This window comes from Perognathus longimembris, chromosome 2 (assembly GCF_023159225.1).
Source record: "Perognathus longimembris pacificus isolate PPM17 chromosome 2, ASM2315922v1, whole genome shotgun sequence".
Classification (NCBI taxonomy): domain Eukaryota; kingdom Metazoa; phylum Chordata; class Mammalia; order Rodentia; family Heteromyidae; genus Perognathus; species Perognathus longimembris.
The window spans coordinates 30856606-30883473 of NC_063162.1; the positions used below are offsets into that span (position 1 = coordinate 30856606).

Here is a 26868-nt window from a genome sequence, read left to right on the forward strand (position 1 = left end):
TTATGTAACTGTGCATACCTTTAGTGTGTGTGTGTGTGTGTGTGTGTGTGTGTGTGTGTGTGTGTGTGTGTGTATGAATTCACCATGAGAATAGCCAATTCTCTCTGTTTAGCTGTGTCTCTCTGGCCCATGCTATGTTTCTGGAACCCTTGACCTGAAGCAGGGTAAAAGAAGCCCACATCAAAATAGTTGTGATCCTACTGGTGCAGGAGAGATCAGGCTATGACTCCTAATCAATTCTGCTTCTTATTTATGTGTGTCCAGGTGTTGTCAAGCCCAAGAGATCTACATGATACAGAACATTACTGGACATTTGTTCACAGCTAAGGTGATTGTTGACATTTTCAGAAAAATCAAAGTAAAGGCACAACAAGTTTGGGATGTGCATGCTAAAAATGGCACAAACAACTTCTGATAGTGCTTAGGTGTTTATTGGAAAGTATGTGATTATCATCTCCTGATTTTGACTTGATACTATTCAGTAAAATTTGCTAAGCATGGAAAATTTTCAGTGTATTTTGTTGGTGACATTTGAAAATGTGTGTTCCATGTTTGTATGGAAATAGAAAATGGACAAAACCACGTTGGCAGCACTAGATGGCCTAAATGAAGGGGGCCCTTGGAAACACATTTTTCAAAGCAGTTTGACTAGTACAAACACTAGGTATGTGACCTTGAAAAATTATTTTACCTTCTAAGTTCCTAGATTCGTCACCAGTTAGACAAATCACTTGGCCTCACTACAGATCAATTTACTCAAAATCTTTTGAGTGGGGTTGGAGTCATTAATATTTTTCAAAGGCTTTTCAGATGATTTTAATGTGCAGGGACCTTTGAAAACTGTCTTCTAGATCCCTCATTTTGAAACTCCTCAGGTATACATCACCATAAGGCTTGCAAAGATAAGAATTCCTGGACACCATCCTCAGAGTTTCTGATTCAGGAGGTAAAATATTGGGTTCTTAGAATTTTCATTACTTCCAGATTCCTGATGCTAATACTGCTGGTCCCCAAACCACACATTAAGAAACACTGGCCAAGATGATCTCTATTATCTCTTTTTAATATTTCTTTGGCCTATACTGAAAATCCCTAATAGGCCCTGGATATAGGGTTTGGAAATGGTCCAAGTGTAACTAGTTTTAGGCTTCAGGAGTCAGCTTCAGAAGTTCTACATTTCAGGTCCACCCTCTTACTCCTACATGCCAATTAAAGAGACACAGGGGAGGGCAGAGAACAAAGATTTATTACATGACACAGGCATGCCATGGGAAGACAGCATTTCAGCCTATTTCCAGCTGTCTTTATGGTATAGAGGAGACAGATATACAGACAGATACACAGCAAGCATAGAGTTCCTGGTTGCTAAGGCAACAAGACCAGGGCCACTATCCAATTTGTAGCTCTGCCCACAAGACACACCCTATGTTTAAAATGCCCCAGTACTCCAAAATGATCTCCTGTAGGGTGCTATGAGAGTGCTGTCAAGGGTGCTGATGGTGTTTCTTGGACTAGACAGCTGGCACTAAATGCTGATAAGCAGGAAATTCATCTGACAGGCAGAGACTGCTCCTCAGTACAAGTACAGAAAATAAAAATAATGGGCCTAAAATGGGACATGTTAAGAATTGTGTAGTCAGCTGGGCACCAGTGGCTCACACCTGTAAATAGTAGCTATTCTTGAGACAGAGATCTGAGGATCGCAGCTCAAAGCCAACTCCAATATGGGCAGGAAAGTCGTTGACTCTCTTATTTCCAATTAACCACCAGAAAACCTGAAGTGACACTGTGGCTCAAAGTGGTAGAACACTAGTCTTGAGCTGATGAGCTCAGGGACAGAGTCCAGGCCCTGAGTTCAAGCCTCATGACCAACACCATCCCTAACACAGAAAAAGTGGAGAATTATCACTGCCTTAAGTCATTCACACAAGGGACACATTGCCTATATTGTAAGCTGAAATTTTTAAATTTATTATAGCATGACTGTTGTCTATACACTTATTATAGTCACTATCAAAAAATACACAAATGACACAGTTAAACCAAGAATAGGATGTAAGAAATATTCCAAGTTTAGTCAAACACAAATCATCCTGGTGTAGAAGGCTGGAAGGAAATGGAGTTAAGGAAGTAAGCTTGAAGCTATTGTTGGTAGACAGTCCCCAAGTGTTGTTGGCAAGAGGGGCAGGGATGCAGATTATCGGATGAGTGAGTGCACACTGCAAACTAATTAGCATCATGTAGGCCTAATGCACTTTCCACTAGTGATTACGAGCACTGAAGTTAACCTGATAACTGTGTGACTGCATGGACAGGGGAGAAAGAACATGAGATAATGCTGCAAAATGTACTTTAGGGCAATAAACAAATCCACATGGTTCAACAATCCCAAACTGGGGACCTACTAGGTTTCTAAGACTTCTCCATAACCCCACACTTCTACTCAGAGCAATTTCCTTCCTCCTTTGTGAATGAGTCCAAAAGTTGGGAAGCTCCTGCACCTTGGGCCTTGTCCTCATTGCTGTCTCCTGGCTGCGATGCTGTCAGGAAGAAGCTGCCTATGCCTGAGGGGGACTCCCTAAGCAAGTAGCCTAGTTCTTTTTCATAACATGCCAGGGCTTGCAACAGATCTCCATTCCGTTTATGAACTGATCCTTGCAGATACCAAGAACTCACTGCATCTGGCTGAAGTAAGTTTTTCTCCATGTTTTGTACTTGGCTTTTCCTTTCTTCCTTCTCAGGTTTGTCTTTGCTTATAGAAATACTCTCAAAACCATTTTGAACAGCAGTGTCTTCTGCCTTTCCATGATTCTCTTGAATGCTGCAATCCCTCGAATGGAGATGCTGGCTCTCAGCCTTGGGGAGCTCTTTATTGAATGTGTTCTGACAGCATTCTTCTGTTTCCAGGAACTCATTGAGCTCAAAGCATGTATTCAGAGTCCTTACCCTCTTTTCTAGAGCTTTCTTTGTACAGTCTCTGAGCAGTTTCTCCAGTTGTTCAATCTTCTCTTGATTTCCACCTGCTTTAGATTCTCCATTGACTTTCATTTTTTTGATTTGTGACATGAAGCTACACAAAATATGGTAACAGAGGCAGCTATTATTTGGTGTGCATTCTATTGTCCTCACAATCAGTTCAATAACTTTGTCTAGGTCTCCCTTTTTTCTGTAAAATGTGACAGCTTTTAGAAGGACATTTGTTGGGCAAGGGTCCTTCCTCAGGGCTTCTTCAATGAACTGTTCTCCTTTGGCCTCTGCACTTGTCTTCTGTAGTTTCAAAGCCATTAGAGCTTTGACATATAGGTTGTCAGGATCTAACTCAATGGCCTGCTTCAGAGCTTCAGCAGAAGACTCCTTCTGAGGATTATCATTCAAATGGAACATTGCAATTGCCAACCCAGAGGAGAATTCAGGGTTGTTGGGCTGTTCTTCAAGAGCCTTCTGGAAGCACACTTTAGCTCTCTCATGTTTTCCACACTTCAGTCGTGTCCATCCTTCCTCAGAGTCAATCTCAGGATACTCAATACTGTAAGGATTTGAAAACTGCTCACAGATACGTTTTACCTTGTCAATGTAAGTCTGAACTTCTGAGAGTTGGCCCATGTGATAGTAAAGCCAGGCATAGTTACCCCATGTGACCAGACTTCTGATCTCTGCCTGGTCAGTGTGGCCTTGCTGGTGTAACTCTTCAGCTTTCTGTAAGCATTCTAGGGCTGCCTCATTCTCACCATTTAGGTGTTTAATGTAGGCTAAGAAGTTGTATATTGTAGCCTTGTACTCAGTGTCTAAGTGTTCCGCGTGACTGTGTAGTCTTTCTTCTAGATAACTTGGTATATTTCCATCCTTGAATAAATTCCAGGTGAAATGGCATTTCAGCTGTTGAAGGATTTTTTCCAGGGACTTTTTGGGGGCCTCACTGTGGAAAAAAAATACACACAGTCATTTTGAGGGAGCACTTGTCAATCATTGTACCTGGTGATGGCTTTATTTTCTGTGTCAACTCAGTTACAGGATAGTTCAGAATTTGCCACCTTTCTGGTTCCTAATCACACCAAGAACAGCAAGGCTCTAGGAAGTATTCACTTTTTGGCTATGTTTTCCAATGGCTAGTTTACCATCCTTGAAGTAGCCCTCAAGTAAGCAAACTTTGCTTTAAGTCAGTATCCTTCCTATCATCTCTCCCTGCCACATCTCTGGCTTCCTCTGCTCATATTTACACATAGACAACACAGGAGACTTTGTGTAAATTTAAAGAGTGAAGAACTGAGAGGCTGGTATGATTTCTGCAATACATCAGTTCTTGAATTTTAACGTCTAGATTTAAAGTATCTTTGGAGCTTTTAAAATAGGATTCTCCCCTTGGGTCTTATTTCAGATCTACTCAAGTAGGACTTCAGGTGTTTAGTTGGAGCAGTGGGGTTGGTTGTGGAACAGGGCATCCACAGAGCACTACGACACTTTCTCCTTGTTTAGAGTTTACCTGAGGGTCTTGTAGATCAGTAAAATGAATGTAGATGACCATGTATCCAGTTCTGAACAAGCAAATTTGAAGGCCAAGATAACCTATCTGGGAGTTTTTAGTGCTGAATTAATTCTGAACACATTTGCTGATCAGTAACATCTTAGGGGGAACACACACAACCAATCCACATTTCTAATTAATTTTTTCCCCCTCTAGTTCCCAGTGTTCAATGACCAGATTGGGTTTGAATGGACCCAAACATGTGCTCCCTCTGGGCCCTGGTCAGCTGCTGATCCTTCTCTGTTCTCCCTTACCACTTCCTTATGCCCATACGCTGCGTGATTCTAAATTTAAAACATCCAGAGTTTAAACTGGGGACCAGGCAGGTTCCTTCTTCAGAAACTCTCTCCTTCTGCCTCCAGTCCAAGCAGGAGGGACTATATAAGGTGGAAAGGAGGGGGTAGTGTACCAGCGAATACTTTTTCCTGGTTTCTCTATAATTGCCTTTGTGAAAGGGAAGAAATTACAAGGTCTTGTTTTGACTGAATTAGACAAAGTAAGTTTTGATCTCTGAGCCCACAATGAAGTCCTCAATTGAGGAGGCAATATTAAAGAAGGAGAGTTCCTCAGTGGGCCTCTAGAGGGCGCCAGTAGACACCCATAAGCTGGGCGTGCTGCCAGGTGATATTTCCCTTTTGGAAATCTAGCATTGCTTGGAAGGAACAGCCCAATCTGCCTCTGTTCGGATGGAAACCTGTGATATGGGCTCCAGCCAACGTGGTCCAGAGGGTCCCCTCAGACCTCCTCATAGGGTGGCTCTGGATGCCCAAAGATAGGATCCTGGAGCAGGCTGGCCACCAAGCCACAGGGCAAGGGTCTAGCTTCTAGTCAATCACACTCATACAGATATAATGAACATCTTTTTTTTTTTTGCCAGAAAAAAAAAGAAAAGGAAAAACTGAGGTAGTTGGTAGTGAATTTATCTCACTTGGACATATTCAATTTTGACCTTGAAATGAGCTTGAAGTCCTTGGGGGCAGCCAGTCTCCTTTTGTTTACTTGAAAAGTGGCTGAGCAATTTACCACTCAGGCATTCCCCATAGGTATTTGATGGGAAAGACCAAATTTTCTCGTTGTTGTTGCTGAAGAACTACCAATGGGAGGACTCTAGCAGGTGCATATGTATTTAAAAACATCAAGGTCCCTGAGATTATACTTTGCAAACGACACGATGTACCTGGACCCATATACACTTTCTGCAGACTATTCCTGCCACTCCCAGAGATTCTATCTATGTCCCCTACTCCATTCCCACCATCTTCAGTTATCTTCTACTTCCCATAATGAGAGATTAGACCAATATTGCATTAGAGATGAAATTATTGTGGTTTTGTGCAACCTTACTTTGTACTACTTATTAACACTCACCATAGCAATAAAAATTAACTTTGAGACTGGGAATGTGGCTTAGTCTTAGAGTGCTTGCCTCCATGTACAAAACACCAGATTCAAGGATTCAATTCCTCAGCACCACATAAACAGAAAAATCCAGAAGTGCTGCTGTGGCTCCAGTGATAAGAGTGCTAGTGGACAATAGGGAGGCACCCCGACTCGCACCAACTGAATAGCGAGCTGGGAACTCCAACACCCAACACTCCACCAAGAACCCAGCAAAACCAGCATCCAGAAGCAGTGGAGAAACGCAGGAAAACAAAAAGGAGCAAAAAAGAAGAACCGAAAACCTACACGGAGCCGGAGATTAATCGGGGCACCCTCCCCCCACCAGCCGGCCCTGGCCCAAACAGGGTCAGGCTGGGAAAGGGAAACCCGGCGATCGGCAGACAGGCTGACAGGAGCGCAGAATCCATATAGCGGGAGACCCCACGGACACAAAGCAGGGTGCGGACCAAGACACACCCAGCAGCGACGAGAAGTTCGGGTCCACACCGGATTCGGACAAGGGAACCCAGCGCGGCAGAAAGAGGGAACGGGGGAGCCACCACGACACTTCGCCAACCCCTGAAGGGCCAACGGCGGTGCGGGACACGCACACAAAGCAGCAAAAGTGAGTCCCCCATAATCCCTTCCCCCAACGGGAGACCCAAGCCCGACAAAGACGATATATCTCCCTCCCTCCCCCTCCCCACTCCCGTGGGAACAAAGATTCCCCAAATCAGGCGGGAAGCTCCCAGCAGGCACTGGGAAGCCAGTCTAGCAGGGGAAGGGCGGAACAGCCCCAAGCCCCCAAAGGTTCCTGAACTGGCAGAACCGGCCCCGTCCCCTTCCCAACAGGGGCCAGGGACGGCCGGCAGGGCAAGCCCCACCCGAGGCGCCTAGACCTTGCGGACTCTTACAACTAAAATCACAGGCGCTGGTGGGCAATACCAGCCCAGCAGGGTCACCTGAGCCTGATCTCGTTCCCCCTCCTCGAAGCGGAGGCGAGGTCTGAGGGTGCCAAGCCACACCCGGACAGTCGATCCCGCTGGGCCCCACACATACTGCTTCCCCCCCCCAACGGACTCGCGGGAGGGCGCAAGCACAACCCAACAACCCAGGGCTCGCTCTGGGAGGCAGACCCCACTTAAGTGCCTGTTGTAGGGGACTCACAGTGCACAGGAGGGCGGGGCCCCGGCGAAAGCGCCCGCTCTGATAGGCGTGCCCTGCACTGGTGGGCGGGGCCACAGCGACAGCACCTGCTGACGCAGACACGCCTACACAGAAGGGAGGGAAGAACTACACAGACTTCCAGATGCGCAAATCACAAAGAAACATAACTCAGTTCATCAAAGGACAAGCCAACTCGCCAGCTCCAAAAAGCAGCACGACTGGAGAGGAGATGGAGAATAAAAAAGCAAATGAGGACATGTTAACAGGAATGATCGAAACCGTCAGAAATGAAATCAGAAAACAATTCCAGGAGTTTAGAGCGGAAATCTGGAAGGACACCCAGGAAGCCAAGAAAGAAATGGAAGCAAAACTGGATACAATGCAAGCCTCGTTTAAAGAAATGGAAGCAAAAATGGATACAATGCAAGCCGCCTTTAAAGAAAATCTCCACACCCTGAGAATTGAAATGCATGAAAAAATAGATTTAAAATACAACTCTTTAAAGGAAGAAATTTCCACGATCAGAGCTGATATGACAACCATGAATAGCTCTCTGACATCCATAAACTCCGCAATTGAAACCATAACACAAAGAGTGGACCATATGGAATCCAGAATCTCTCGCCTGGACGATGAAGCAGCTGACAACAACCAGAAAATGACCACACTCCAAGAAAAGGTGAAGCTTCAGGGAAGATTACTCCAGGAACTAATGGACAAAGACAAGAGATATAATCTGCGTATAATTGGAATAGAAGAAGGAGCCGAATATCAGAGCAGAGGGCTTAATCATGTTCTCAATAAAGTTATTGCAGAAAACTTCCCCAATCTCACAGGGGACCCCATCCAGGTAACCGAAGCCTATAGGACACCTGGCAGGCCAGACCCCAGGAAAACCACCCCAAGGCACATAATATTCAAGACTACAGACCTCAAGATTAAAGAGCAAATTCTGAATTCAGCCAAAGCGAAGAAGGAAACTTTTTTCAATGGGAAGAGGATTCGAATAACATCCGACTTATCCACACAAACTTACCAAGCTCGAAGTGAGTGGAAGAACACCATCCAAGTACTTCAGAATAACAATTTACAACCTCGGATCAAATATCCAGCGAAACTGGAGTTCACATTCGAAGGGAGAACCAGATCTTTCCACACCAAAGAGGAGCTAAAGGAGTATGTGAATAAAAAACCAGCCCTACAGCGAATATTAAGAGGGGAAGCCCACCCAACAGAGATCGTAAAAGACACACAGACAGATTCAGAAAGAAACTTCAATAGCCAAAGTCCAGCAGAAACACAAGCTCACTAAAGACAAGAAGAAAAAAAAAAAAACAACAGGAAAAAACAGCCCAACAAGAAAATGGAAGGAGAAAAAACACCCTTATCCTTGATCTCTTTAAATATAAATGGCTTAAACTCCCCGATCAAGAGGAGCAGACTGGCAGAATGGATCCGCAAGCAAAAAGTTGACATCTGTTGTCTACAAGAGACCCACCTTACAGCAAGGGACAAAAACAGGCTTCGAATGAAAGGATGGAGCAAGATCTACCAAGCAAATGCACCCACCAAAACGGCAGGTGTAGCCATCCTGATCTCAGACAAGCTGGATTTCTCTTTAAAGTCCACTCAAAAAGACAAAGAAGGACACTACATATTGATACAAGGAAAAATCCAGAATCAAGACATCACGGTGATAAATGTATACTCACCGAACAAAAGAGGCCCGACATATGTCAAGCAAATTCTCACAGAATTACAGAGCAAGATAGATGCAAACACAATCATAGTGGGTGACTTTAATACTCCTCTCTCTCCAAGAGACAGATCCAACACCCAGAGGATTAGTAAGGGAGCTGAGGACCTAAATAACACCATTGCCCAAATGGATCTAACAGACCTATATAGAACCTTCCACCCTACAGAGACCCAATACACCTTCTTTTCAGCAGCCCATGGATCATATTCCAAAATAGACCACGTCATAGCCCACACAAAGAACCTCAGCAAATACAAAAGAATTGACATCATCCCATGTATTATATCTGATCACAGTGGATTAAAGGTAACCCTCAACAACAAAGGATACCACAGAGCCTATACACACTCTTGGAGGCTAAACCCCACGCTGCTATCCAACACTTGGGCCACAGATCAAATTAAAGATGAAATCAACGAATTCATAAGCCACAATGACAAAGAAAACACATCACAAAGAAACCTATGGGACACAGCTAAGGCAGTACTGAGGGGCAAGATCATTGCACTCAGTACCCACATTAAAAGAATGGAAGCAGAGCAGGTGAATACCCTCACGATGAAACTAAAACAACTGGAGAAACAAGAAATGACAGAATCTAAAACGACTAGGAGGGGAGAGATTACAAAGATTAAAGAAGAGATAAATCTGATTGAAAATAGAAAGACCATTCAACAAATAAATAAGACTAAAAGCTGGTTCTTTGAGAAAATAAACAAAATTGACAGACCCCTTGCAAGACTCACAAAAAAAAGAAGAGAAGAGACTCATATACGTAAAATCAGGGACTCCACAGGAAAAATTACAACAAATACACACAATATTCAAACAATCATAAGGAGCTATTTCCAAAACCTCTACTCAACAAAAAACAATAATTTTACAGAAATGGATCAATTCTTAAAGAAGTACAAACTGCCCAAACTGAACCAAGAAGAAATAAATCAACTAAATAAACCAATAACTTACGGTGAGATACAGGAGGTAATCAAGAACCTCCCTACTAAGAAAAGCCCAGGCCCAGATGGATTCACCAATGAATTCTACAAAACCTTTAGTGAGGAGCTAATTCCAATACTCCTCAAACTCTTCCGCGAAATAGAAACGGAGGGAAAAATCCCGAACTCATTCTACGAAGCTAATATCATACTCATCCCCAAACCAGGCAAAGATCCAACAAAAAAAGAGAACTACAGACCAATATCACTAATGAACACAGATGCAAAGCTCCTCAATAAAATATTAGCTAACAGGATCCAGAAAGTGATCAAGAATATCATACATCATGACCAAGTAGGCTTCATCCCTCAGTCACAAGGATGGTTCAACATCCGTAAATCAATCAATGTAATTCACCACATAAACAGAACTAAAATCAAGAATCACATTGTTATCTCAGTCGATGCCCAAAAAGCCTTTGACAAAATACAACATCCATACCTATTAAAAGCGTTGGAGAGAACAGGAATAGATGGAACATTCCTCAAAACAATAAAAGCCATATACAACAGACCAACTGCTAATATCATATTAAATGGAGAGAAACTTAAATCATTCCCCCTAAACACAGGAACAAGACAAGGATGCCCACTCTCCCCACTTCTGTTCAACATAGTACTGGAATCCCTAGCCATAGCAATAAGGCAAGAGGAGGACATCAAAGGGATCCACATCGGCAAAGAAGAAATCAAGTTATCCCTATTCGCAGACGACATGATCTTATATCTCAAGGACCCAAAAAACTCAGTACCCAAACTCCTACATCTAATAAACCAATTTGGCAAAGTAGCAGGATACAAAATCAATCCACGAAAGTCAGCAGCTTTTCTGTACACCAGCAATAGACAAACAGAAAAGGAAATTATGGAAACGATTCCATTTACAGTAGCCAAAAAAAGAATAAAGTACCTAGGGATCAACTTAACCAAGGACGTGACGGACCTATTCAATGAAAACTACAAAAATCTAATAAGGGAAATCAAAGAAGACACAAGGAGATGGAAAGACCTCCCATGCTCATGGGTAGGCAGAATCAATATAGTGAAAATGGCCATACTGCCCAAATTGTTATACAAATTCAATGCAATACCTATCAAAATCCCAGCCACATTCTTCACTGAAATAGAGAAACCAATTCATAAGTTCATATGGAACAGCAAAAAACCTAGAATAGCCAAAGCAATTCTAGGCAAAAAACATAGTGCAGGAGGTATCACCATACCAGACTTCAAGCTCTACTACAAGGCCATCATAACAAAAACAGCATGGTATTGGTATAAAAACAGATCGGAAGACCAGTGGATTAGAATTGAAGACCCAGAAATAAAACCGCACTCTTACAGCCAACTGATATTCGACAAAGGAGCTAAAGACATACAATGGAATAAACATAGCCTCTTCAACTACTGGTGCTGGGAGAACTGGGCAGCCATATGCAGAAAACTCAAAGTAGACCCAAGCCTATCACCATGCACCAAGATCAACTCAAAATGGATCAAGGACCTCAACATCAGACCTGAATCCTTGAAACTACTGAAGGACAGAGTAGGAAAGACACTAGAACTTATAGGCACAGGAAGGAACTTCCTGAATAGAGTCCCAGGCGCACAACAAATAGGGGAAAGACTCAACAAATGGGACTACTACAAATTAAAAAGTTTCTGCACAGCTAAGGTCATAGCCACCAAAATAGAAAGACAGCCAACGATATGGGAAAGGATATTTACCAGCACAGCAACAGACAAAGGCCTGATATCTGTCATCTACAGAGAACTCAAAAAACTAAGCCCCTCCAAGCCCAATAAACCTATTAGGAAATGGGCAAAAGAGCTAAAGAGAGACTTCACAAGAGAAGATATAAAAATGGCAAAGAAACACATGAGGAAATGCTCAACATCCCTGCTAGTAAAGGAAATGCAAATAAAAACAACCCTGAGATACCACCTCACCCCAGTTAGAATGGCCTATACTCTGAACTCAGGAAACAACAAATGCTGGAGGGGCTGTGGGGAAAGAGGAACCCTTCTCCATTGTTGGTGGGAGTGCAAATTAGTACAGCCACTTTGGAGAACAGTATGGAGGTTTCTCAAAAAGCTCAATATAGACCTACCCTATGACCCAGCCATACCACTCCTAGGCATCTATCCTAAACAGCAAAACCCAAGATATCAAAAGGACATTTGTACTTCCATGTTTATCGCAGCACAATTCACAATAGCCAAAATTTGGAAACAACCCAGATGCCCCTCCACAGATGAATGGATCCAAAAAATATGGTACTTATACACAATGGAATACTACATAGCGATTAGGAATGGTGAAATATTGTTATTTGCAGGGAAATGGTCAGAACTCGAACAAATAATGTTGAGTGAGACAAGCCTAGAACACAGAAAACAAAGGGGCATGATCTCCCTGATATATGACTGTTAACAAAGGGAGATGGAGAGACAGTAGAGACCAAGTCTGTGAACACTGTATATGTGCTTGATACATTGTATACTGCATATGGGTCTACCTGACCTAGACAAGGGATGGGAAAACAGGTTGTAAGATATCACAAGAAATGTACACAATGCCCTACTATGTAACTGCACCCTCTTTGCACAGCACCTTGTAAAAAAAAAAAAAATTTATGTTCAATTGATAATAAAAAAAAAAAAAAAAAAAAAAAAAAGAGTGCTAGTCTTGAGCAAAAACAAGCCAGGGACAGTGCTCAGACCCTGAGTCCAGGATTAGAAGAATGCACGTGGCACATGTAAGAATTTTTTTCAATCACCCATCTGTAAGAATTGTTTCTTAAACTTCCTACTTGAAAGTAAACTGAACATTTCAGGTTGATATATTTTGAGTTTGCAGTATTGAACTTGTAATGTTTCTCCCAACATCTGCTGAAGAATAAATGCTTCCTTTGAAAATCACAAGAAAAACATCACTAGTTTAGCCACTTCAAATAAAACAACAGTATGAAAGTCCACAGAGAATAAGACCCTTAGGGCTAGCTTTTATTTGGCAAAATTTGTGCCTCATCTCAGCCCCCCTTTACTCCCAGATACTAGCTCCTCTATTAGAATTTCAGGAACCCTAAACACGTACATCAGAAAAAAAGCTATTGAAATAGAAGGCAAATAAGTAACTGATGAGTTCAGGTCCAAACTGACACAGATCTGTTGAATCTGGAAGCAAAAAGTCAATCAGGGAACTTTCCTGCCGGGTGAGAGGTTCAGTTTACACTTTGCAAAGGAGAACAAGAATTTGTACTGACCTCATGATGGTGATTTGCTTCTCTGCAGTTCTGAAATACAGGGGACCAGGCAGGTTCCTTCTTCAGAAACTCTCTCCTTCTGCCTCCAGTCCAAGCAGGAGGGACTATATAAGGTGGAAAGGAGGGGGTAGTGTACCAGCAAATACTTTTTCCTGGTTTCTCTATAATTGCCTTTGTGAAAGGGAAGAAGAAACTAGAAAGTGAAACTGCTTTGAAATCATCCAGAGGAGGAAAAAGAAACTTAGTGTTGAAACCAGCATTGGCTGAATCACAGGCACTGCTCAATTCTCGGGCTGTGGAACTATAGTGAGAGGATAGAAGACACTTGGGTCTGGGAGGGAAGCAATGTTGTTAATAGAGTACCGAGGGACTTGGGGGGCAACAGGATATAGAATATTTCAAATATTTTTAAAATAACTCATTGCACTTAATAAGTTTACTTGTGGGAGGTAATTCGCAACCTGAGAACTGGATTTAATGCTCTTATTCACATTATCAGCTCTGGAATTTTCTCACTGTATAATCACTGAGTTTAAGTTACCACGAAACCCCTATGAGACTTAGGAAATTAAATAACAGAAGGATCTATGCCTCAATAGTTTGCATCTGCAATGGTGATTATCTAGCTCTAAATCTAGCTGGTAATTGCTCAGCTCTAAAATGGTAATTATCTATCTATGTATCTATGTATCTGTATCTACCCATCAGGGACAGTGCCCAGGCTCAGAGTTTAAGCCCCAGAACCAACAACAACAACAACAACAAGAGTAATATTACTTCTTTAGAGTTCAAAGCACAAATATATAAATTTATCATCTATTATTCATTCAGCAATTATAGATACCATTATAATAAGTATGAATACTACTCTCAAACCCCAGTAAGAAGGGCATTTGTCTTTGAGTCCTTGGCATATGGCTTAGAAAGTTTCACCTATCACAGTCACTGTGTGTGTGTGTGTGTGTGTGTGTGTGTGTATGTGTGTGTGATGGATCTCAGTTACTCAGAGTGCAGTGTTTAGCTGCACTGAGCTGCATAGCTCAGTGGGGTTTGAAACCCTAAAAATGCAGCTCAAGGAGAACTAAGCTCTCTCTTTGCCTTCTTTGCTCAGGTGAAAAGGAAGTTGTCTGGAACCTTTGTATGTTGTGAAGGCACCGATTTTAGGGATAGGCTTTGCTTTTAAGTACAGGAAGAGCCTGGGCAATGAAGTAATTGCTTCATAGAAAGACTCATCAACTAAGCTGCTTCAAGCCTCTTTTCTTCTTGTAGAAATGGAAGATTCTAACATGATGGAAGAATTATTTTCAAGTGCAACAAGATAGCACCACTTCTCTATTGCCTTGATTTTCTTTTTATTCTAATTCATCTCAAGAGGTACACATGAGGTAGACAATGAAGGAGGAAGGGGAGAAACTGTAATACATAATTTATTGTATATACCACAAAATTAAGAAATGTAGTAAAGGAGGGGTGGGTCAAATGGGGATGAGATTGGTAAAGGAGGTGACACAGATCAAGATGCATTGTATTTAAGTATTTTGTTTTTGTATTTATATACTTTGTACAGCTCCCCTGTACAACTACTTAAAGATAATAATAATAAAAAATACTCTAAACTCATGTTCTGCCCCCCCCCCCCCAAGCAAACACAAACGTACTTTCAGACAGAAAAAGTACTCATGAATTTTCCCTGGAATGACAACAGTTGCTGAGGGCAAAATGACTGAAAAGTACTCTTCAGCCAGGTGCTGGTGGCTCACTCCTATAATCCTAACTACTCAGGAGGCTGAGATGTGAGGATCACAATTCAAAGCCAGCCAAGGAAGAAAGTCCCTGTGAGACTCTTTTTATTTTTTAAATGTCTTTTTAAATTTTTTATTTTTTATTGTCAAAGTGATGTACACAGAGGTTAGAGTTTCATATGTTAGGCATTGGATACCCTGTGAGAATCTTATCTCTGATAAACTACTAAAAACAGCCAGAAGTGGCCCTGTGGCTCAAGTGGGACAGCGCTAGCTTTGAGCACAAAGAAGCTCCAGGACAGCGCCTAGGCCCTGAGTTCAAGCCCCAGGACTGGCCAAAAAAAAAAAATCCCTTCATTGTTAAGGGATATGTATTACTTATTTTTGCCACTCATGGAATAAAGTAACTTACTGAATTTTATTCTACTACAAGAAAAATCTCCCTTCTCAAAAAGGTACCAGTAAAAGTGTAATGCACACCTCACTGAAACTGCTCATTAAAAAAAACATTAAAAGCCCATGCCTCAAGCAGTCAGAGCTCGTCCTTTTTCAGAGGAGTGCCAAACCATAGTTTGGCATTTCCTCAGTTCTTGGGCAGCTATCATTGCTTCTTGTATCATACTATTTGCTTCTTGTATCACACTATTTGACCTGCTTCCATTTCCTCCAAAGAGAATATGAAGCCAAGGATATGCAATGATCTAATGTTAACCATTATCTTGACATCATCATTTTTTTGGTGCAGAAAGAACACAAATAAAGCACTGGAGGATAAACACAATTTGACATTTTCTTGGAAATGGTCTTGGTAAGCTGGAGCCATTTGACAATGAGTGGTTGGCTCCTAAGTCTGTGAATGTAAATCTAAGATTGGATGGGACCAGAGTTTCATATTCATAGTCTGTTCAGACAACAGGACAAATGATTTATCCTACTAGTTGGATGCTCATAGTGGGATTCTGTGAAAAGATTCAGGAGTTGGGAGAGAAGGAAAAGAAAATGAACAGTGTCAAAATACACTGGATCTTGAGTGAAAAAAGCAAATCTAAACCTAAACTCACTGAAAGTTGTTCTATAATAGAAGTAGTGGATATGGGAAAAGCTACAACAAACAAGGAGATCGATCTGTTTAAAGTACAATATATGCATTTGTGGAAATACTACTCAAACAATTAGCATAGACAAAAAAAAAAGGAAAAATGACAAGAATGTAAAAAGGTCCTGTGGAGGGTGTGTCACTCATGGGAAGGGGAAAGTGAACAGTGAGTGCAATGGAAGAAAGGTAAATACTGTCAACATATTTTATGTAAAATGTAGGAAAAGGGAACAATAAAGCTTGCTAAGATTAGTTTGAAAGGAGAAGGGATAAGGGGAGTGATGTATGGAGTGGCTCTGATCAGGACACATGGTGCGCATATATGGACATATCAAAATGAAATCTGTATGAGCACAGGCAATCATTATATTCAATGTACATTATGTGTAATTTGAACAACATGACTTGAGGGTGGGAATGGGAGTGGGGAAATGAAGGAGAATGATGGAAGGGGCTCTGACTAAGTCATAGATTAATCCATCCATGGATTCATGATTTATTGTTATTATTTGGAGGTGATGGAAATTTCCAGCGGTGGGCCCTCATTGGAGGAAGTATATCACTGGAGTATTTCCTTTGGGATGGTATCTTTTCCAGGGCCCTTCTGTTTCTCTTCTGTGTTTCATGGCTGCCATGAAGTGAGCAGCTCTGTTCTACCATGTCCTTCTACCATGATGCTCTGCCTCACCACATGCTCCAAAACAATAGCACCCAACAACCATGGACTGTAAATTAGGAAACAATAAGCAAAAACAAAAAAGTCTTCTACCTGTTAAATTGTTTCAGTTTTCTCCACAGTGACATAAAATTAACCAAGTAGAAATAAATATGAAAGTGGATTATGACTTAGTGTGCTGTTCCCAGAGACCAGGCAGACCAGAAGGTTTTCACTGAGAAATGACAAGCATTACTTGTAACCAAAACAATGATGACAGAATTTCTCCTTATTCCTCGACTGGTACCTGAGCTCATCTTCGCATGAGATATTAGAACTCTCAAAATGGCCCCTTGAACACAGAGAATGGTGGGATATACTACAACAGTTTTGTGGGCAGTGAATGCTGATGGGGTGGGTGTTGGGGCTGCACAAATAGCAAACACAATCAAGTAATACTAGGGTAGTCCTGTGGGATATGCCATTTACCTTGGTGAGTTATGTGAAGGGAGAAGGTTGTCTTGCACAGGGAGATTTGATTAAGACACAAGGAATGTCTAGTCAAGACTAATGTGACTTTATTTGCTTTCCCTGGATAGTGAAATTTCAGGAAGTATGAGGAACACACATAATTTTTATATGCTATCCAATCATTCAGTATCTCTACCTCCTGAAATAAAGGTAAGTTATTAATCTCTTCTCCACCCTTTCTCCATATTTCCCTCTCAAAAATCCTATTCCAGTATGGTTTGTTGGGCTGACATGTAAGGACATGCGCATTCTGTAGCACAGACAGGTGCTACTGGTCGTCTCTCAAGGTTGGTCCACTTGACCATCTCCCCTCTCACTCTGAACACTTGTGTTCTCTCCACCAAGCACAGGAACTAATAATGTACTTAGCCAAACAGAGCTAGACCTTCACTGGGAGCCAACATTTGTCCAATAAGGTAAGTTTATCACCGGTACGTTCTATGGCTGGTATCTTTTCTACTTTCCACTAAGACTTAGTGGTTCTTTCTAGTCTTTATATAATAAGAAAAATTCTTCAGAAAATATCTGGCTACTTGCTGCAGATTTCTTTTTTTTTTTTACTAATTCTGTTTTATTCATCAAAGGTAGAACATATGACACAATCAGCAATGAGTCTACTTCTCATACAAGAGACTGGATTCCAGAGGAATAACTAAGAACAAAATTTAACAGAGAATAGGGAAATGGCCCACACTGTCAAGGGGAGGTAGTGTGTGTGTGTGTGTGTGTGTGTGTGTGTGTGTGTGTGTGTACAAGGAGATCTAGAGGATAGGAAGCAGGTAGAAGCACACACTTTGGACTCCTAAGACTGTAGAACTTTTATAGATTCAGAAGTTACAAAACTAGTCTAGGTTGTCTGAGACCAGTTCATACTCAATGTAATATTTCACCTTGCAGTACTTGTGTCTTAAGATTTAAGTCTGAAAGAAGGTACAGCAAAATTTCATATAAAATAAACACTGTTTTATGTTCTATCACAGGTAAGTTATTTAATAATAAAATATATCACTTTTTCCAGCAATATAAACAGTATACACTGATGATCTCATATGCATCCTACATTATTTTTATATAGATAGTAATAGGAACTTTTGTTATAATAGGTACAATTGTTAACTCTGAAAGTCTTTGAATATGACATGTTTTAATTATTTAATAAAAAACATTGTGGTATACTTAAATCTTAACTAATTCCAACAAACATTTTCCACACAGAGCATGGCTAAGGGTCTAAGGCTGGTCCAGATGACTCTGTTTTGGCTCACACTGACCTCAATATCTTGTCTATACCATGTCTACTTAGAAAATCCCAGCCATCACAGGCATTCCATCATTTTTGCAGTGGCTTGGAAAATTTTTCAAAGAAGAGTTTGTATTGCCATCATTGTCACTTTTTTTTTCTAGTTCTTAGTCACAAAGTCATTCTCCCATTGTCCTAACAGTGGCTAAAAAGTGAAAATGTCTCCATGTGACCATTATAATCTACAAAGATTAATCAATACCCGTTAGTCTCTCTTTTGATTACTCTTTGTCTATGCCTCCTGAGATCACACACAAGATGTAAAGAAATGTATATTTCAATAGCACATGGCACAGGCTTTCCTTACTTCTTTTCTTGCAGTGCTACAATCACAAGAAGCTGTGACATTCTCCTTCACTTTCGAGTCCCTGGTTAACCCCAGAGAGGAATTTTCTGGATCTCATCAGTCCTCTGTCTTTAAACTATGAGGGAACCTCAAATAATTGAATTCCCATTGAATGAGACTCTATAGATTGAGGACAGACTGAAGAGGAAGAGGGGAAGGGGAGAAAGAGGAGGAAAAAGAGCAAGAGGAGGAGGAGAAGGAAGAAGAGGAGAAGAGATAAACAAAGACAGAGAAATGAGAAAAAGATAGAAAAAATGATGATGATGATGATAATGATGATGATGATGATGATGATGATGATGATGATGATGATATACTAAGTACCATCTAGGCTTTGGGCCCTCAGATTTTTTAACATGGAGCATAAAGGGCTAAGCAGGAATGACTAGTAATGAATTAAAAATATTACAAAGAATGGAGAAATAGAGGTGAAAGATCTAGCTGGTTTATACAAACATAAACATAGAAATAAGTCTAAGCAATCATTCCGTCAGAGATGAGTAATGAATGTCACTTCATTTGAGAGACAGAAGTGGGAACAGTCTGTTCACTAAGCCCTTGGTAAATGCTCCAAGTGGAACTTCTCCCAGCAAGCCCCATGATCCAGCGATTCACATGCTCACATCTGGCAAAAAGATTCTCCCATAATATTGATCCACTAAAATGACCTATGTCTTCATACACGTTTATATTATTCCAGTTAAAAACTGTGCACCATGAGTTGGTAGAAAGGTTTCAACTTCCATCCAGTCTTATGGATGGGAAGTGGCTCATGGCATCAGGTCCTTAATCTTCATTCTCCATCTCATCTAATGATGTGGAAGGAGCATGGCTTTCAGAGTTTGCAACTATCTCAGAGTCTTCATCTATTTGCTCTGCTTCTCCATCTAACTCCTGAAGAAAGGCCAAGACGTGCTGAGCTTCTACATCAGCTTCATTTCTGGAAAGACGTGTTTGAGCAAGTTTTTGCAGTTTGCTTTTCATTTTTTCTTTTGCCTTTGATTTCTGTTTTATTTTCACACCTTCTATAAACTGCTGGATGGCTTTGTCTTCACGTTTCATTTGATACAGCTGAAAATTGCCATAGCGCAGATGGAGCAGTTGTTTAGGTACAGGAGCAAGTTCCTTGCTAAATTCTTTTTGGAAGTAAAAGTCTGCTTCTTTGTACTGACCTGCATTTGCATAAATACTAGCAAGATAGCTACCTACATGGACAAAATTCACATTGAGATCTTCAGCTTTCCTTAAATGATGGATAGCTTTTTCCGTAAGTTCCAGAAACTTCCTTCTTTTTCTATTCATTGCCTTCTCTCTTGTATTCATTTGGAGAACTTCTGACTTATAACAGCAGCCAATACGATAATGCAAATAAGCATTATTTGGCATGCATTCTAAAGCCTTTCTAAGTAGCCCTATTTCTTTGTCTATGGCCCCTTGACTTTGATAAAACTTTGCAGCTCTGAGTAACACATCCGTGGCACCTGGGGCTTTCTTTATGGCTTCTTCAACAAGTTCCTGTCCTTCATCTTCATTCATATTTTGGAGTTCGATACCTAAGAGGACTTTAACGTACTGGTTGCCAGGATTCAACTCAATGGCTCGCCTCAGAGCATGCACTGGGAACTGAGCTGGTGGGTAGCGATCCAGACGGTAGCTCGCTATGGCCCATCCAGAGGTGGATTCTGGGTGTTTTGCCTTCTTTTCCAGAGCTTTCTGGAAACAGGCTTTGGCCCTTTCGATTTTTTGGGGACATTTTAGCAGTGTCCACCCTTCCTCACAGTCAAGCTCAGGACTCTCAATTTTATAAAGACAGGAAAACTTTGTGCAGACCTCTTTTACCCTGTCGACATAAGTCTGAGCTTCTGAGAGTTGGCCCATATGGTAATGGACCCAGGCGTAGTTTCCCCATGTGACCAAACTTCGGATTTCTGCCTGGGCAGCGTGCTCTGTCTGGATGAACTCTTCAGCTTGTCCTAAGTATTCCAGAGCTGCCTCGTTTTGGCCTCTGTGGTGCTTTATGAAGGCCAAAATGTTGCACATTGTGGCTTTAAACTCACTATTCTGAAACTCATGCTGGTTAAAAACTCTGTCCTCAAACTCATCCAAGGAACTTTCTCCCTCTAATAGGTTCCAGGTGAAATGGCATTTTAGTTGATGTAGACGGCTCTCCAAGGATTTCTTAGTGGCCTTGCTGTAGGACCAAAAAAAAAAAGAAATAGAAAATCAAGTTAAGCTGACACTCAGCACAGATTCATAGATCATAAAATTGGTTTACTGTAAGTATCAGTTATTTCTGCTTTGCCTTTTTCTTTTAACATTCTATACTCTATTCTTGTTCAACTATTCTATTTTATTTTCAGTCATTTTCACTTTTATTCATTTCTCTTTATTTTTTAGTAGCACACGGTCTCATAATTTCATTGTTATCTATATTGGCAATGTCTTACACTAGAAGCAATGTTCGACACATTATTTGAACTGAAGTGTAATTATTTTCCCTCTTTCCCCTCTCCCATTTCTACTTTAAAGACTGATGCATCGGGACTGGGAATATGGCCTGGTGGCAAGAGTGCTTGCCTTGTATACATGAAGCCCTAAGTTCGATTCCTCAGCACCACATATATAGAAAAGGCCAGAAGTGGCGCTGTGGTTTGTGGTTCAAATTGGCAGAATGCTTGCTTTGAGCAAAAGGAAACCAGGGACAGTGCTCAGGCCCCGAGTTCAAGCCCCAGAGCTGGCAAAAAAAAAAAAAGTATAAGAAAAAAAAAAAAAGACTGGGGCTGGGGATATGGCCTAGTGGCAAGAGTGCTTGCCTCGTCTGCATGAGGCCCTGGGTTCAATTCTCCGGCACCACATATACAAAAAACAACCAGAAGTGGCACTGTGGCTTAAGTGGCAGAGTTCTAGCCTTGAGCAAAAAGAAGCCAGGGACAGTGCTCAGGCCCTGAGTCCAAGCCCCAGGACTGGCAAAAAATAAATAAATAAAAAATAAAAGACTGATGCATCAATAAGCTGACCTATGAACCATTTTGCAGTTTGCATTTCAATTTTCTATTGAAACTGTATTTTTGTCTCATGATGTTTCTTTTTATTTTATTTTATTTTATTTTATTTATTTTTTTTTTTTGCCAGTCCTGGGGCTTGAACTCAGGGCCTGAGCACTGTCCCTGGCTTCTTTTTTGCTCAAGGCTAGCACTCTGCCACTTGAGCCACAGCGCCACTTCTGGCCATTTTCTGTATATGTGGTGCTGGGGAATCGAACCCAGGGCCTCATGTATATGAGGCAGGCACTCTTGCCACTAGGCCATATCCCCAGCCCCATGATGTTTCTTTTTAGAACAGAGGTAAGAAGTAGAACTGCATGAGAGGCTTCTAGGCAAATCGGTTCTTTTCCTATGGAACAACTCATTTTCTTGTAGGATGTCCTTAGAAATATGCTTAAAGATTTGCCATTCTCCGCTGTGGTTCAATGTGGAAGAGTGTTAACCTTGAGCCAGAGAGCTCAGGGACAGTGCCCAGACCCAGAGTTCAAGACCCATGACTGACAATAAAACAACTTTCCATTCTCCTAATGACTCCCTTCAGGATTGTCCTCAAAATAAATATATTAATAAATAAACAAATAAACAACAAATAAGAAACCCAGCAAACAAACCAATGATAAAAATGCACTGGTGTCCTATAAATACTGCTCTTTTTTCTCTAGACCTTTTCATAGCACCTATCATTCAGGCTTTTTTTCAGAAGCTACCTAACCTTCCAAACATGATGTATTCTGACATACACAACCAGTAGATATCTAGAAAACTACAGGGAGGGGGGTGAGGATCACTTTTCATGTATATAGTCAGATGTATGTCCACCCAAGCCTCCCTCCCCACCCCCTAGGTACTTGCTCCTTTCTTCAGTTTTTCATATCACATTCTCCTATCACATATCTTTTGACTTGAGAGGAAGTGAGAAAGCTGTAGCCAGCTTTGTATGTTAGAAGGTGTTTTGAGCACTGTGATGGTGGCCCTAATCTGGATGGCTTACTCCTTTCTCCAATGTAGGCCGCAGAAAGTGTGGGTCCACATGGAAATCCACAGACCCTGAGTCCTCAACTCCCTCATGTCTCCTATTCTGGTCCTCTTGGGATCACTTTTTGTGAGCCACTGCAGGAATGATAAGGCAGTATCTCTTTTTCTTCAGATAAATAGAGACTTAACTACTGCACAGAATAAGCAACAAAAACAAAAGCACAAAATGGAGGGAAAAGGGGGCGGGGAATGTGGCTTAGTGGTAATCTTTTTGACTAGCATGCATAAAGCCCAGCGTTCATCATACCACATAAACAGAAATCTCAATCTCTCTCTCTGTCTCTCAGTCTGTCTCCTGTCTCTCTCTCTCTCTCCTCTCTCTCTCCCTCTCTGTGTCTCTTTTCTCATTTCATAAAAGAAACAGTTGATAATGAAATAGAGATTTTCTCTACCATATGAAACACAGCAGTTGTGTAGGAAAGGGATATTCAGTATATATACTTATTACATCTCTTTAAGCAGCTTTGAAACAGCTTCCACAGTTACTGCTTGAAAGGAATAATACTTGTTTCCTGGGCTCTGTTTAGTTCATAGCCCAGAGACTAACAATGCCATTAAAAGTTAAATTCATTTTCACAGGAAATGGGATTGGCAATCTGAGTTCCATTTAACATGGAAGAAAAGACATCCTAAACATATTTTTGTTAAACATCCACCAGTGAAAACATTCAAATAAGAAATAGAACTGAATCTTCCAGACACATCTTTACAGGAAAGCCCCAGCACAAACACACTAGATCAAACATTTTTCAGCCTAATTCTGTCTCAGACCTCAGCTCTCATCTCCCCAGCAAGCAGATCAGCAGATGTTCTTAGGGGCTGGACAGTGACATCAGAGGAGGAAACAAAGGAACATCAATAAAACAGCACAGATTTAACAGCACAGACTTATAGCTATAGAGATAGAGGTCCAGTAAGGCTGTTAAATGAACTCTAAACAGAGCTGGCCTTGCTCTGGACCATAGCAGGCACAGAATTTGCATTTCACAGCAACAAAGGCACAGTTTCTGACAGAAAAGGGACAACTTCACCTCATGGTTGATGGAGCAGTTCTCAGCCACTCGAGAGAGGTTTCAGTTCAGGCTGCCACTCTCCTCTGCCTCTGATGAAGGGTAGAGTGTCATATATAAGCAGCTACTGGTTTCTTTTCCAGCCTCCTTGCCAGTTGACTTCACCAAACAGAAACTGAAACTAGAAAGCAAATGTTCCCAGATCCTTTAGAGAAGTGAATCTTGAGTAAGAGCCAAGTCCTTCAGGGAATGGCCCTGAGCAGCCAAAGTTGAGATCTTGAGCTGTGACAGGCAAGGTTTCCAATCTTCACAAGGCAACCTTCCACCCTGATGTCATGTGAAACTATCCTCAGAATTATGTATCACCCCTAGGAATCCCAGCTAACTTCCCTATGGGTTCCTAGCCTATTCCCTTCACTGATCAAAGCTCCAGCCTCTGCAGTGATGAGTACACATTGCCTGCTGTGGTAGTCATCAAAAAAGTCATTGTTGCTGAAGGATTGACCCCCATCCTAGTACCCCAGGTATGTTCAGATGTGCTTGTGTAAGGCCTAGACAAAATATCAATACAATCTAAATAATTTAGGTAGCCAGAAGTCAGTGGAGCTAGGATACTTTGAGTCATTGTTTAAAACATACCCATTTGCCTAAATAACTGAGCTTGAATAAAAACCGTTTTACTTTCCCACACCTACCCATTTGAAATCAGTCCCTCTCAGCCACAGCCAACTATTAACAATGTTAATCCCTAGCAGCTATTCTAAGAAAATGCCAAGGACTTAGACTCTAGGAAACATATCTCTAACCCCCCTTTTTTGTGGTAAACTCCCCAGCTTCAGCTAATCAGCAGGTGGCAGGGAAGGCCCCAGTCTAGCTACTTTTTCAGGCAGCAAGATAATGGCTAGACAGCCCTGCAGGATGGCACATATGTCATGAGAGCCCGGACCATTGAGCTCAAGTGACCAACCCCATGAGCCAGCCAACCGCCTTTCCCAGACCTGTTTCCCCCACCAGCTGTACCAACCAGCTTTTGAAATTGTTTTATTATTTTCCCACAGTGCAATGTAATTTGCTGTATGATACTATGATGCATGAAACGCCCTGACAACCCTATAAAAACTCTGCTAGATAGAAGGGCAGGGCTCTCAATCCAGCTCCGCTGAGTCAGTGAAGGTTTTGAGTCCATGCTCGAGCTTGCAATAGACTTTCATGCACTTGCATCAGAATCGGCTCCTTGGTGGTCATTGGGGATGCCTGAAATCTGGGCTTCTCACTTGATGCCTGAGCCTGGCTGTAAACATTCGTAGCCTATTCTGTAAGGCTCTGAGGCCAAGCTGTAAGGCCAGGAAAGGGTTCAAAAGGTTGGAAGACAGAATTAGACCCTGTGAAGGTCAAATAGCCTAGGCAAGATAGATGTAAAGCTGTTAGAACGTTTAAAAAAAAAAAAAAGCTTGAGACCTTGGATAAGGAATGCTTACCTTATTCTCTGCCCGCATCTGCAGTTACCCCCTTATACTAAAGCCCTGTCTCCTTGCTTAGACTCTATAAAACCCCTGACTCAAACACCCCTCCCCACCTTAGCTCACCCTTCAAGCAGAGGAAAGGCTGAGTTCCTTGGTGTTGTGCCTCAATAAACAGTCCTAGCCTGTTAAGAATGAAGTCCAGGTTTTCCCTTTTCCTTTCTCTTCCATTTTCCTAACAGTTGCCATTAACCAACAAGTGATTTAAAGCATAGATTCCGATGTGAGGCAATTTACATTTGAAATCAAACTCCATCTGTATGCCATGAAGCTTGGGGGAAATTATTGACTGCTAGTCCCTTTTATTGTGAATAGAGAATAATATTGATGAAGGGGGATGGATGTACTCAATAAACAGACACATAAAATATCCTGATGAAGATGCCAGCCATCTAACAAGTAGGTGTTAGATTTTATTATAATTAGAATCATTGGCCAAAGAAGCCAGAAGGGAAAAATTTGGCATTTGATTTTCCTGGAGCCTTCAGTCCTCTGACATCTCTCAATTTATCCTGATATCAACCTAAGCCAAATGTCCCATAACATCTTCACATATCCTTGGCTTCCCCGAGTCCAAGACATTTTAAATCCCTGGTATTCAGCATTTGAATGCCACAAAATGTTTGTCATGACAGAGTGGTGTGTTTTCCTTGCTTTTTCCTTCTTCATTCTTGTGTTAGCTAATCTTGATTGTCTGTGCTACTGGATTAGCATACATCAAGATGATTGTTAAGCACACTTCCAGCTGTGTTTATAAGGTGTTTCCAGAGACCTTTATATATGAGTCAGCCAACTGAGTAGGGGAAGACCTGCTCAGAACATAGTGAGGCTCTGGATGGAGCAAAAAGTCAGAGAAGATTGAAGAAGCAAAAGAGAAGCTTGCGTGGCCACTCCATACTCTTTGTGAGCAGGTGTGAATTTTTGTTGTTGTGGTTACCCATGGACTCAATTCTTCAGTATTGCAACATGGAGTCCAGAGTAATTCCAGGGCTTCTACCTCAGGCTGATGGTGCATTGTTGGTTCTCCATTCTCAGATGTTCATTTTCCTGGCTCTTCAGCCTTCACATGGTCATTAGGAGACTCTCCAGGCTCTGATCATGAAAGCCAGTCCAAAAAAATCCACTCATATATTCATACTATTAGCTCTGTTCCTCTGGAGAACTCTGACAAGTACACTACCCTAATTCTAATGGAGCTGTAATGTGCACAGACACCAGGGAGAAAAGTTCGAGCACCAGAGGCCTTTGCCATCAGTCAGTTACCCAGAGCACAGTATTCACAGCAAAGCACAATACTTGGGTAATCAGTGAGTAATTACTCAGGTTACACAGTTTTGGAGGAAGATTTTTGTCACAAATTTTCTGCACAGGGTGGAAGCAGAGCTATTTCTTGAAATCCTCTAACCTCTGATGTGGGCACATAGGTGCTCTTCTATCACTGGAGTCTGTAACTCATGAGTGATAAATTCTAGTTCTACTTACAAGTCATAGGGTATG

General features: G+C 41.6%; 2 protein-coding genes across 2 annotated transcripts; both read right to left on the reverse strand.

Annotated features, from left to right (window-relative positions):
• Positions 1 to 1906: 1906 nt before the first annotated feature.
• Ifit3 (interferon induced protein with tetratricopeptide repeats 3) lies at positions 1907 to 13277 on the reverse strand. Its single transcript, XM_048338741.1, has 2 exons — positions 13093 to 13277; positions 1907 to 3916 (listed from the first exon to the last, which is right to left on the reverse strand). The coding sequence occupies exons 1-2, from the start codon at positions 13095 to 13097 to the stop codon at positions 2440 to 2442; spliced, it is 1482 nt and encodes a 493-aa protein (XP_048194698.1). The 5' UTR covers positions 13098 to 13277; the 3' UTR covers positions 1907 to 2439.
• Positions 13278 to 19067: 5790 nt separating this feature from the next.
• On the reverse strand, positions 19068 to 24033 carry Ifit2 (interferon induced protein with tetratricopeptide repeats 2). The gene is made up of 2 exons (XM_048338742.1): positions 23873 to 24033; positions 19068 to 20953 (listed from the first exon to the last, which is right to left on the reverse strand). The coding sequence occupies exons 1-2, from the start codon at positions 23875 to 23877 to the stop codon at positions 19549 to 19551; spliced, it is 1410 nt and encodes a 469-aa protein (XP_048194699.1). The 5' UTR covers positions 23878 to 24033; the 3' UTR covers positions 19068 to 19548.
• Between the last annotated feature and the right edge of the window lie 2835 nt (positions 24034 to 26868).